The sequence below is a fragment of the Cetorhinus maximus genome, chromosome 5, assembly GCF_964194155.1.
Source record: "Cetorhinus maximus chromosome 5, sCetMax3.hap1.1, whole genome shotgun sequence".
NCBI lineage: Eukaryota > Metazoa > Chordata > Chondrichthyes > Lamniformes > Cetorhinidae > Cetorhinus > Cetorhinus maximus.
In genome coordinates this window covers 173,293,706-173,308,065 of record NC_135883.1, presented here as the reverse complement: position 1 = coordinate 173,308,065, position 14,360 = coordinate 173,293,706, and the positions used below count along the sequence as shown (strand labels likewise).

At 43.5% G+C, this 14,360-nt stretch overlaps 1 protein-coding gene across 1 annotated transcript in view; it reads right to left on the bottom strand.

Moving 5' to 3' along the window:
- Positions 1-14,360, bottom strand: part of enah (ENAH actin regulator) — a 519,571-nt gene that overhangs the window by 143,124 nt on the left and 362,087 nt on the right. The window contains exons 6-7 of the mRNA XM_078542818.1: positions 10,523-10,797; positions 5,029-5,841 (exon numbers count right to left, since the gene is read on the bottom strand). Coding sequence (XP_078398944.1) covers positions 5,029-5,841; positions 10,523-10,797 — 1,088 coding nt within the window. The remainder of the gene's footprint in view (positions 1-5,028; positions 5,842-10,522; positions 10,798-14,360) is intronic.

Here is a 14,360-nt window from a genome sequence, read left to right as displayed (position 1 = left end):
GACTACTGATTCATCAGCTGAGGGAAGGCGGTAAGTAATAATCAACAGGAGGTTTGCTTGCCAATGTTTGACCTGATGCCATGAGACTTCATGGGGTCTTGAGTCAATGTTGAGGATTCCTAGGCAACTCCCTCATGACTGTGTACTGCTGTGCAACCGCTTCTGCTGGGTCTGTCCTACTGGATTGGGTGATGGTAGAAGGATGTTTCTGTGACAGGAAGTCTGTTTCCAGTGGAGTTTCGCAGGGCTCAGTGCTGGGACCCTTGATGTTTGTGGTGTACATATATGATTTGGACTTAAACGTAGGGGGTATGACCAAGAAGTTTGCGATGACACGAAAATTGATAAGGTGGTAAATAGTGAGGATAGCCATAAGCTGTAGGAGGATATCAATGGACTGGTCAGGTGGGCAGAGTAGTGGCAAATGGAATTCAATCCGGAAAAGTGAGGGTTAATGCACTTACATAGAAACATAGAAAATAGGAGCAGGAGCAGGCCATTCAAGCCTGCTGCGCCATTCATTATGATCATGGCTGATCATCCAACTCAATAACCTGCTCCCGCTTTCTCTCCATATCCTTTGATCCCTTTCGCCCCAAGAGCTAGCTATATCTAACTTCTTCTTGAAAACACATAGTGTTTTGGCTTCAACTACTTTCTATGATAGCGAATTCCAGAGGCTCACCACTTTCTGGGTGAAGAAATTTATCCTCATCTCAGTCCTAAATGGTCTACCCCATATCGTCAGACTGTGACCCCTGGTTCTGGACTTCCCCACCATCGGGAACATCCTTCCTGCATCTACCCTGATTAGTCCTGTTAGAATTTTCTAGGTTTCTATGAAATCCCCCCTCATTCTTCTGAACTCCGGCAAATATAATCCTAACCGACTCAATCTCTCCTCATATGTCAGTCCCGCCATCCCAGGAATCAGTCTGGTAAACCTTCGCTGCACTCCTTCTATAGCAAGAACATCCTTCCTCAGATAAGTAGACCAAAACTGCACACAATATTCCAGGTGTGGTCTCACCAAGGCCCTGTATAATTGCAGCAAGGCATCCCTGTTCCTGTACTTGAATCCTCTGGCGATGAAGGCCAACATACCATTTGCCTTCTTTACCACCTGCTGCACCTGCATGCTTACCTTCAGCGACTGGTGTACAAGGACAACCAGGTCTCATTGTACATTCCCCTTTCTCAATTTATAGCCAGATAATAATCTGCTTTCCTGTTTTTGCTACCAAAGTGGATAACCTCACATTTATCCACATTATATTGCATCTGCCATGCATTTGCCTACTCATTCAGCTTGTCCAAATCACACTGAAGCATCTCTGCATCCTCCTCACAACTCACCCTCCCACCCAGCTTTGTGTCATCTGCAAATTTGGAGATATTACATTTAGCTCCCTCATCTAAATCATTAATATATATTGTGAATAGCTGGGGTCCCAGCACCAATCCCTGCGGTACCCCATTAGTCACTGCCTGCCATTCGGAAAAAGACCCATTTATTCCTACTCTTTGTTTCCTGTCTGCCAACCAGTTTTCTATCCATCTCAATACACTAGCCCCAATCCCATGTGCTTTAATTTTACACACTACTCTAATTTGTGGGACTTTGTCGAAAGCCTTCTGAAAGTCCAAATAAACCACATCCACTGGCTCCCCCTCATCAACTCTACTAGTTACATACTCAAAAAATTCCAGTAGATTTGTCAAGCATGATTTCCCCCTCATAAATCCATGCTGACTCTGTCCGATTCTGCCACTATTTTCCAAGTGCTCAGCTATTAAATCTTTTATAATGGACTCTAGAATTTTCCCCGCTACCGACGTCAGGCTGACTGGTCTATAATTCCCTGTTTTCTCTCTACCTCCCTTTTTAAATAGCGGGGTTACATTAGCTACCCTCCAATCTGTAGGAACTGTTCCAGAGCCTATAGAATCTCAGAAGATGACCACCAATGCATCCACTATTTCTAGGGCCACTTTCTTAAGTACTCTGGGATGTAGATGATCAGGCCCTGAGGATTTATCGGCCTTCGATCCCATCAATTTCTCCAACACCATTTCCCTACTAATACTGATTTCTTTCAGTTCCTCCCTCTCAATAAACCCTGTGTTCCCTGACATTTCTGGTATGCTATTTGTGTCCTCCTTTGTGAAGACAGAACCAAAGTATGTATTTAGTTGGTCAGCCATTTCTTTGTTCCCCATTATAAATTCCCCTGTTTCTGACTGTAAGGGACCTACATTTGTCTGCACTTTTTCTCTTCACATACCTGTAAAAACTGACTGTAAAAGTTTCTATGTTCCCTGCAAGCTATTCTCATACTCTATTTTCCCCTTCTTAATCAATCCCTTGCTCCTCCTTTGCTGAATTCTAAACTGCCCCCAATCCTCAGGTCTGTTGTTTTTTCTGGCCAATTTGTATGCCTCTTCCTTGGATCTAATACTATCTCTAATTTCCCTTGTAAGCCATGGTTTGGCCACCTTTCCTGTTTTACATGATTGAGGTGTATAAAATTATGAGGGGTATAGATAGGGTAGACAGGAAGGAATTTTTCCCCTTGGTGGAGAGATCAATAACCAGGGGGCATAGATTTAAGGTAAGGGGCAGGAGGTTTAGAGGGGATGTGAGGAAGAATTTTTTCACTCAGAGGGTGGTGGGAATCTGGAACTCACTGCCTGAAGGGTGGTAGAGGCAGAAACCCTCATAACATTTAAGTAGTATTTGGATGTGCACTTGCGATGCCATGGCATACCAAGACTATGGGCCTAGTGCTGGAAAATGGGATTAGAATAGTTAGGTACTTGTTTGACCGGCACAGACTCGATGGGCTGAAAGGCCTTTTTTTGTGCTGTAGACCTTTATGATTCTATAAGTGTGCATATGACTGATGTCAGGATTATAAATACAAGAAAGAAGAAGTGAGACTATACATGGGGGAGACAGTGTTGTAATGGTAATGCTACTGGGGGCAAAGGTTCAAATCCCATCACAGCATCTGATGGAACTTAAATTCGATTAATAAAATCTGGAACTGAAAGCTCATCTCAGCAATGGTGACCATGAAACCATTGTTGATTGTCGTAAAAACCCACCTGGTTCACTAATGGCCTTTAAGAAAGGAAATCTGCCATCCTTAACTGGTCTGGCCTACATGTGACTCCAGACCTGCAGCAAATAGTTGACTCTTAAATGAGCTCTGAAATAGCCAAGTAAGCTGGGATAGTAATAATGTAAAGGGCAAAAGGGCAGTTCAATGGCAAATAGAGATGGGCGACAAATGTTGGCTTTACCAGTGACACTCATATCCCATGAAAAAACACAAAGAAAAATGTGTGAAGAAATCATTGGCAGCATAGCGGTTGAGAAAGTGGTCAAAGAAGGCATTACAGGATCCTAGGCTTCATTAAGCGGAGCACATAGTTCAAAAACAAGGAAGTGATGAACCCTTATGAAATGTTGGTGTGGCTTCGACTAGAGCATTGCATTGCACTTTAGGAAGAATGTGAAAGCTTTAGAGTGTGTGCAGAAAAGAGTTCCAATGATGAAGGACTTCAGCTATGGAAAGGATTTTAAACTGAAGCCATCTGCCCTCTCAAAGGGTTGTTATGGATCCCAAGGTACTGTTATCAAGGAGCACGGAAATGCTTCCCATCTTCTGGTCAACATTTAGCCTTCAACCAGCAGCACAAAAACATCTGAATCAAAAACAGAAAATGCTGGAAAACTCAGCAGGTCTAGCAGCATCTGTGTAGAGAGAAACAGAGTTAACGTTTTGAGTCCGTATGGTCCTTCTTCACACGGACTCGAAACGTTAACTCTGTTTCTTTCTCCACAGATGCTGCTAGACCTGCTGGGTTTTTCCAGCATTTTCTGTTTTTGTTTCAGATTTCCAGCATCCACAGTATCTTGCTTTTATCTTAGCACAAAAACATCTATTCATTTATCCCATTTGTGAGACCTCTATACAAACAACACTGTAAAATTACTTAACTGGCCGTGAAAATACCGAGGCTGTAAAAGTTGCATAATTGGTCACAATAGCGAGGGTACTAGAATTCAGAAAACTCTACGGACTGCTTTGTTGAATCTTTTTCATAACTCAGGATGACCTTCAAGTGTCATGTGTCATCACATGCAAGATACATGAAAGAAGCCCCATTGCATAGTTGTGAAACATCAAGCAATATTTTGCAACTTTCAAGGCACAGAATGAAAATTCAGCTTATTTGAAGTCTGGGAACTATCTTTTTCCACAGGTGCTACCAAAGACAATTTCCATTCAACATCATAAAAGCAATGGTGACCATTCTTCGGCATACCCATATAACATACAATTCCTGTCTATAGTTTCGACTTAAATATTTACTTAATATCATGTGGTTTGAATGCAGTACTACGAAGGTGCATGATTCTTCATTGTTTTTTGTTTGGTCAGTTTTGTCCCCTCTTCTTTACTCCCGGCCTGCTGGAGGAGAGTTCAGGATGTGTGAGACTCACCAGTATATCAGCCAAGTGGCCATTCTTCACGTGGAAGCCTATATAGTGATTTCCGGCATAGTATTTATCATAGCCTCTCAACATGCCTTGTGCACATTCCAGCAATCAGGAGGAACTGATTCTCCCCTCACTTCCACAAAGATTTTGAGGGAAACTTATAACACCCTTACAGTTCAGTGAGTATCAGTAAACTTAGCACAGATGGAAATATAACCCAGGATCTTTACCAAGTAGATAATGTTCAATTAATGCTGAAATAAAACTTAAATTGGTGCAATTTATTTAGCCCACCTGTCAGCAAAAATACATGCATTTTTAAAACACCTTTCATGACCACCAGATGTCCCAATGCACTCCACATCATTAACAGTGCATATTTCATCAAACCATAAAAAAGCCAAAATATTGTTTAGTAGAAAACGTGAGTCACATAACTAATATTTGGGTTACACTGAAGCAAACTTTTTTTTTCACCCCCTAAAACTGATAAGATTATAGCAGAGAGAAAGCCTTACCCTGTAGAATTGTAGGTTCAGCCAGCTGAGGGGGTGCCTGGGTGATTGGCTCAGGAGCCGAGGAGTCTCCCAGCCGAGAGTGAGAGTTCTCAGAGGCAGGCAGCTTGGGGGAGGTAGGAGTGACTGCAGAGGGAGGAGGTGGCACAGGAGGCTGAGACACAGGGACAATGGTGTTTGATAATGCAGGAGTGGTGTGAGAGGATGTCACTGAGAGTGGTAAATGAGATGGAGGACGAGGAGGCGGAGGAGGCGGAGGTGGTGGGGGTGTAGCTTGGACAGGATTTGGGGCTTGTTGGGGTAAAATATCTGGTGGACCATTAAAGCCAGTAGGTGATGGCGGTCTCTGAATTTGGATGGGAGTTGGGACAGGAAGAACTGCTCGAGGACCTGTGGCTTTGGCAGGTGGACTGCTTATAACCACAGGTGGGGAAGGTGGAAGAGGGGAAAAATTAGTGGCAGACCAGACCACTGGTTTGGGGACTGAGGGAAGAGATGGAGGAGCACTGATGGGAGATGGCGGTCCAGGGGTTCTGTGGACAGGGCGGGGGACAGTTGCATAATGGGGTAAGACAGGATGGAAGGCAGAACCAAGTGAAGTAGCAAAGCGAGATGCTGAGTGACGTAAAGGTGGGGTTGGAGGAGTGGAATTAGATGAAGCTAATGATGCATACTCCGAGACAGAATCAGATGAGGAAGGAGTGAATGATGAGACAGGGGCAGCAGACACAGCTTTTGTGTAAGGTGGGGGAGGGATTGATGGGGGCTGACAGCTACTGTATTCAGGAGGTGGGGTGTTGTATTCGAAAGATGAGGCTGGAAATGAAATGGAAGCAGCACAAAATGGAGACAAGAGGAGAGAGAAAGAAGAGAAAAAATGTGGCTAACATAGCAACAAAGTCAGTCGTGAAAGAAAACCATGTTTTAAAAAACTGCAGTTTGCCTCATAGGACTGTCTTGGTAAACCGACAGAAATACTAGTTCGTTGCAATCTACTTCACAACAGCCTTAACAAAAGGTGCTGGACAAAATAAAATCAATCTGCGTAAATAAGAATCAAAATCTTCAGTTCAGTTGGGCGACCACACAGCTGGTTCTGGATATTCCCATTTCACAAATTGCAGCACAGCAATCCGAATAATTTAAACTGAATCAAAAAAGTCCAGGCTTCAACTGGTTGATTTTCTTCAATAATGAGGAGCTAGCATTTTCTCCACACATGCACAGCATTGTCTAAGTGCTTGCTCCTTCTGTTTTGGGTTTGTTAAAGAGGAACCACTATAGATTTGATCAAATTTCACAATAGGCACTGGAGTACAAAAGCTTTGATCAGAGATTCTCTGAACAGATCAATTCCTTGCTGCGTTTTCATAGCTTTATATTGGAAAACTACACTTAATCCTCACTTTCCTTTAAAAAAAAGCAGTCTCTCCTCATTCAATTCTTGGTCTACACCCAGATGGCTGATCTAAGCCAGAAAGCCAATAATGGGCCTTAAAGACTTAGGGTGTAGAAGGAAATCGGCCAGGACTCCATTCCTGATCAGTAACCAGTGATGACAGGGATTTAGGGGAGAAGGTGGCATAGTAGTATTTTCACTGGACTATTATTCCAGACAACCAGAGTAATGCTCTGGGCAAAAATAAAAATAAAAATACCTGGAAAAACTCAGCAGGTCTGGCAGCATCTGCGGAGAGGAACACAGTTAACGTTTTGAGTCCATATGACTCTTCAACAGAACTAAGTAAAAATAGAAGAGAGGTGAAATATAAGCTGGTTTAAGGTGGGGGTGGGACAAGTAGAGCTGGATAGAGGGCCAGTGTTAGGTGGAGATAGCCAAAAGATGTCATAGACAAAAGGACAAAGAGGTGTTGAAGGTGGTGATATTATTAACTGTGTTCCTCTCCGCAGATGCTGCTAGACCTGCTGAGTTTTTCCGGGTATTTTTAATTTTATTTTTGTTTTGGATTTCCAGCATCTGCAGCTTTTTGCTTTTTTTTAATGCTCTGGGAACCTGGGTTTGAATCCCACATGGCAGAAGGTGAAATTTGAATTCAATAAAAACCTGGAATTAAAAGTCTCATAATAACAATGAAACTATTGCCAATTGTCGTAAAAAACCCATCTGGTTCACTAATGTCCTTTAGGGAAGGAAATCTGCTATCCTTACCTGGTCTGACTCTTAAATGCCCTCTGAACAAGGGCTATTAGGGGTGGGCAATAAATGCTGGCCTAGCCAGCGATGCCCACATCCCATGAAAGAATTTTTTTAAAATCCCTATTTGAAAGTGCATGCTTGTGTGGGCATCAGGTGAGAACAGGCCCAGACATTTGCTGTCTTCCTCTCCTGAGGCACAAACTTTCAGTTCCAATTCCACAGACATGAGTAATGCTTGAGTATCTCACCCAAAGTAGCCATTCTTCATACATAAGCTGAGGTACTGGTCATCAGCGTTATTATAACTACGGGTACCGGACCCCATATCCAGGAAGCTCGAGACCGGATGTGGAGAATGGGGATTTTATGGATTTTGGGTCCTAGATAAAATGAAGTATGAAAAAAAATAGAAGGATTTTATTCAAATTGCCACCCAGGGCGCCAGCTTCAAATGTGGCCATTTTGGGTCCTTCTGGATTTTGGGACACTGGATAAGGGGTCTGGGTACCTGTGAACTTAATCTGGTCACATCAGCATTCACTCGAGCACTTTCCAGCAGGGGTCACTGATGAGTTATCAGGAGCAGGAGCACTGGCTGATTTTTCACTTCCAATCAGGCCAAATGTAGTTTCCCTTCAGAGGTCAGCTGACTCAGCAGACTAGGGGGCAAAGCAAGCACTTAGTGGGTCTTTCTGGTGTGACGTAACATTAACCTGTGTTTTTACTCAGTTTATTATAATGAGAAAAAAATTGGGCCACAAATCAATTTCAGTCTTCAGAAATGTTAATCAAGTGGAATTTTCTGCTTCCATTCTTTTGGTTACTCTTGGATGGGATGTGGGCGTCACTGGCAAGGCCTGCATTTGTTGACAATTCCTAATTGCCCTTGAGCTGAGTGGCTTGCCACATAAGGTTAGAGTCAACCACATTATTGTGGATCTGGAATCAAATGTAGGCCAGGTCAGGTAAGGACAGCAGATTTCCTTCCTTGAAGGACATTAGTGAGCTAGATGGCCATTTAATACAACCGACAATGGTTTCATGGTCACCATTACTGAGACTAACTTTACAATTCCAGATTACTAATTGAATTTAAATTTCACCAGCTGCTGCAGTGAGATTTGGACCCTTGTCCCCAGAACATTAGCTTGGGCCTTTAATAGTGTTTGAACAAGTAATTTTTTGGATTGTTTACAGCAGCAAAGGTTGCAGTAAACAGTTGTTTCCTTCATGATTCAAGGTTATAAATCCCCCTCCCTTTATGGCTAGTCCTGTGAGGCAAACCGCAGTTAAATACACAATTCAGAAGACAAATCAATATTAGCCAAGGGTAATCATTATCCATTCAGTGAGACAATGAATCAGCATCTCTCTAAACAAAAAGCAAACTTTTAACACAGCTACAGTATCCCTTCCAGGGATTCACAGATGCAGAAACCCACACCCAATACCACAGCTTCAAATTGTTCCTCAATTTTTACTGTTTTGAATTTCAAGCTTGCTAGTCAACTTCCCAACCAGACGTACCTACCTCTATAGCAGTCTCTCATTGTACATGTGGAAATCATATTTTCTGACAATTTATGTTTCTGCTAAAAGTGTGTCAGTTTTCTCTAACATGCCCTCTGACAAGCCTCATTCCTTAATTGAAAGAACAAGCATGCAACGGCACTTGAATCTGCTGAGAGGTGCGTGTAGATGACTGGATCCTGAAACCATGGCTCTTCATTATTTGCTCAATTACCCCACCTGGCATCTCTTGTTACTGCATCAGGAGTTATTGGAAGTCAGGTATAGGAAAAGTTACTTTATCTTTACCTACATTGCCAAATAATGATCCCAAACACAATTTCATTAAACATACTTTTGATTGTACTGTATTCTGCTGACTATATTGTAACCTTCATGTACCAAAAGACAGGTTGTTGAACTCTCAAATGAAGATTACCCAATTTTATAACATGATTTGTATCTGAACAGCCTTCACAAAGCAGAGATTTGAACCATCCTGACAGTACAAGTGCAAAATTGCAGTAATACAACATCAAGAATGACTTGCCATACAGCCCAATGCAGATTCAAATCCAGGTTAACAATGTAATGCGTGAGCGAGGGATATAATGGTTTAGATGGTGCGTTGAGATTAACGGTGAGACTCTCAGTATTATGGAGTAAATTGGATAGCAACTTCCAGAGTTCACATGTGAGAAGTTCAACTATTATTGTTGAAGTTATTGCTTCAGTTATCCTGCTCATCCACAGGTTGCGCTATAACATTACCTCACTATTAGATTTGTCATTAAAATCTATGCGCGAAGTTGCTGTACTTACCCACCAAATACTATTAAACATCCCAAACACAGTAAGGGCCAATGTATTCAGGTGTAAGTAAATTTTTAAAGGCACAAGAAGTCAAAATTACTTTCAAACACCTTCTGGCTCGGAAAAGTTAATTTTACACGCATGGAGTCTCATTCCTTCATAATTTAATTCACATTGGACCTTTAAAAAATTAAAATCCCTTTACTTTTTTCACATTTTGTCTCTAGTCTCTTTTGAAGTTCTCGCATTTCATTCACTCACGCTCCAGGCATTCTGCTCATCTCAGCTTTCCATTTTGCTTGATTTTACCACAAATTAAATATATTATGCGTCATTGAGAGTTCTTCAATCTGATTAGTTAAAGAGCATTGCTGTTGCATGCCCTATTCAGATATACCCAGGGTGATCAACTTTTGTGGAGAAAACGAAGGGGGCCTCTGGCATGTGGGAGCTGGGAGAGGCTGCAAACAGAAACAGAGGGTACTACACATGCACGCAATTTAAAAGTCCAAATTATGGGAAAAACTGCTCCAAATGCATGCAACCTGGAATGTGGGACAGTGGGCTCGATTATGGGGCAATCCCATAAAATAAGGGATGGTTGGTCACCCTGGTTATGCAATAGATGCCCTGTAGAGGGTACCATGCTGAAAATGATCTAATAACACAAGTTGCTGCTCAAAAGCCCACAAAAAGTCTGTGGACAGCTGCCAGCATGATGAACCACGAGTGCTGTTCCTTCGCTGCTGACTGCAAAACCCAGCCTTTAGCTTAAATACAGGCCAGTACTGAACCGGTTCACTATCCAGTCCCTGAGCCTATATAGCTGCAAATCAAATATTAAGCTTTGCATCACTGACCCAAATTAAAATAACCCTTTTTAATCACAATGAAATGAACAAACCTGTGTGGAATATGTTGGAGAGCAGGCCAATAAAAAGGGATACTGTAGCTTCAAATCTGATCATTTTACTGTGAATAGCACATAACTTGCATTTACCTCTACTTGTCACTTACCAGCAGATGACATCCTTCGTTCCAACTCCCACTCCAGCTGCTCTCTCTCGAGTTGTTCTTGTCGTTCCCTTTCTTGTCGTTCCAGTTCCTCTTGTTCTTGCCTTTCACGTTCTTGTCTTTCTTGCTCCATACGCTCATGTTTTTCTCTCTCCTGCTTTTCACGTTCCACCTGCTCTTGTTCAAGCCTCTCTCTTTCCAATCTCTCACGTTCCATCCTCTCACGCTCCAGGCGTTCTCTTTCCAATTCCTTCTGGCGTTGCTGCTCTTGCAGTTGCCTGGAACACACAGGAAGGCACAGTGGATGTTATGCCAAGACAGAGTTACAAACCACAAATTGTAACACAACTTTCAGTACTAAATGTATGGATTGCACTGGTCACTTTGTTCTCTTTATTAAAAAACAAGACATTCTCTCTCTCTTTACACCAAAATGACAGACAGCTTGCACTCAAGTCTCTTGGTTGCCTACAGTGCCTTCCTCTCCTATTATGAACTCTGTACCCTTGCACATGCACCAATGGCTTCTGGCTCAGTCAAACATATGAAGCTCTTCTCACTAACATCTGGGGACTGTTACCAAAATTGGGATAGCTATTCAAGAAACAACATAATTTTATACTCAGAATTATAGCTGTCGGCCAATGCCCCAGGCTTCCCCATTATCCCGCCATTCTCCCACCAGCAGGACAGACCCACTTAAGTGGAAGCACAGTGATATTTAGCTGTGGAGAAAAGGCTCCTTAAAGTCCTCAACATTGACGTCATGTAGTCTCATGAATTCAAGTTAAACACAGACCAAAAACATCTTGGTTAACAACTATCGCCTTCCTTAGCTACTAAGTCAGTACTTCTCGATGTTCAACACCACTTGGAGGAAGTGCTAAGGGTGGTAAAGGCACAGGTTGCACTTTGGTTAGGGAACTTCAATATTCATCATCAAAAGTGGCTTGACAGTACCATCACTGACCAAGTTCTGAAGAACATAACTGCAAGACTGGATTTGTTGCAGGTGCTGAGAAGATCAACACAAGGGAATAAGCTCCTTGATATTGCTCTCACCAGTCTGTCTGCTACATGTGTCCATCCATGAAAACCGGGGAAGTCCATGTGGAGCTGCAGTCCCATCTTTAAAATCCACCATTTTATGTGACACACCACTGTGCTAAGTGGGGTTGACTAAGTGCAGGTCTAACAGTTAAAATGTGGGCATCTATGCAGCACTTTGAGCCATCAGCAACAACAGAATTGCATATGATCACAATCTGTGACCTCACACTCTTGGCATATCCCTCACTCCTTCATCACCATCACACCAAACAATGCAGAATGTATAAGAACCTAAGAAATAGGAGCAGGGGGGCCATATGGCCCCTTAAACATGTTCAGTAATCCAATAAGTTCTTCCACCTTAACTCCACTTTCCTGCCTTATCCCCACATCCCCCGATTTCCTTGGTGTCAAAAACCTATCAACAGCAAAAGCAGCATGTTAGAAAGATTCGACAAACAATTGCTCAGGATAAAACTCTGTTGTCCCACTATAAGAAGTTGTGAATGGTGAATAATTAAACAACTAACTAACCTCATTATTCTCAATGATGGCAGAACCCAGCCCAGCACTCAAGTGAAAAAGGATAACATGAAGTGTTTGCAGCCATCTTCAGCCAGAAGTCCAAAGTGGATAATCCTTCGCCTTCTGAGGTCCCCATCATCACAGATGCCTGTTTTCGGCTATTTCAAATTACCCTACAATATCACAAAATGGCGGAGTGCACCGGATTCAGCAGGTTCTGACAACCCCAGCTGCGATGATAGGTACTTGTTTGACCAGCGCAGACTCGATGGGCCGAAGGGCCTTTTTCTGTGCTGGAAACCTCTATGTCTATGATGCTGAAGAAATGTGCTTGAGAATTTGTTATGCTTCTAGCTAAGCTCATTCTGCACAGTTGCAGCAATAGCATCTGCACAATGTGGGAAACTGCCAAGGTATCCTAGCCAATTGCTACTCCATCTGCCTCGTCCCAATCAGTAAATTGATGGAGCGAGTCGTCAAGCAGCACTGCTCAACAATAACCTGCTCAACGATGCTCAGTTTGGGTACTGCCAGAACCACTCAGCTCCAGCCTCATTACAATCTTGATCTAAACGTGGACAGAAGAACTAAACTCCAATGGTGAGGTGACAGTGACTGCCCTTGACATCAAGGGAGCATTTGACACTAAGGAGCCCAAATAAAACTGCTCAATTGGAATTGGGGGAAAACTCTGATGGCTGAAGTCATAAGTGACATTAAAAAAGATTGAAGGTCAACCATCTCAGTCCCAGCACATGGAAGCAGCAAATCCTCAGGGCAGTGTCTCCAACTACCTACATCAAAGGAGCATAGGTGGTGTAGTGGTATTATCACTAGTCTAGTAATCCAGATATGCAGGGATGCCCCGGGCACCTGGGTTCAAATCCCAATACAGATGGTGGAATTTGAATTCAATAAAATATCTGGAATTTAAAAGCCATCTGATTGACTAATGTCCTTTTGGGAAGGAAGTCTGCCCTCCTTACCTAGTTTGGCCTACATGTGTCTCCAGATGACAGCAATGTGGTTGATTCTTAAATGCCCTCTGAAATGGCGGAGCAAGCCACTCAGTTGTAACAAACCGCTAAAAACAAGTCAATTAGGAATGAAACTGGATGGGCCACCCAGCATCGACCGAGGCACCGGAAATGACAAGACAAACTCAGCCCTTTCAACCCTGCAAAGCCCTTCTTACTGGGGGAGAGCTGTCTCACAGACTAGTCAAACAACAGGCTGACATAAAAGCAAAATACTGCAGATGCTGGAAATCTGAAACAAAAACTGAAAATGCTGGAAAAACTCAGCAGATCTGACAGCATCTGTGGGGAGAGAAACAGAGTTAACATTTCAAGTTCGTGTGACCCTTCTTCAGAGCTAAAGGGAAGTAGAAACGTGATGAAATTTATACTGTTTAAGTGGGGTGGAGCTGGATGGAAGGCCAGTGATAGGTGGGGGCACAGGAGAGATTGGCAAAGATGTCATGAGCAAAAGGACAAAGGGAATGTTAATGGCAGTACCGATAGTGGCATAAAGGTAAGAAAGCAGAATGTGATAATAGCAGAACAAGGGTAAGCCCTTCACCTCATCTCCTTGCCCTGTCCCTTCACCCCACCCCCTCGCCCTGTCCCTCCAGTCCACCTCCTCGCCCTGCTGCTCCAGCCCACCACCTCGCCCTGCCACTCCAGCCCACCACCTTGCCCTGCCCCTCCTCCCCACTTCCTCACCATGATCTTCGCCCCACTCCTCGCCAGCTCCCTCCACCCCAACACCTTGCCATATCTCTCCATCCCAACACTCACTCCCTCCAGCCCCTTGACGCTTCCCTTCACCCCACCAGCTCCATCCACACCACCGCCTCCACTCCTCCCCTCTACCTCCTGGCTGTGTCCTCCATCCCACCCCCTCGACGGATCCCTCCACCCCACCCCCTTGACGAGTTACTCCATCCCACTCCCTCATTGCTTCATGCACCCCACTTCCTCGCCGGCCGCTCCCTCCGCCCTACCTCCTGACCAGGTTCCTCCACCCTTCAAAAAGTTGTAATGACCTGCCTTCTTGAAGTGCTGCAGTCTTTGGAGTGCAGGTATACCCACAGTGGTCAGGACACCCAGTGTTCTGTCGGGATTTCCAGGATTTTGACCCAACCACAATGAAGGACTAGCATTATATCCCAAATCAGGATGGTGTATGGCTTGGAGTGGAACCTGGTGGTAGCATTCTAATCCCATATGTCTGGTGCCCTTCTTCTTTTAGATGGTAGAAGTCA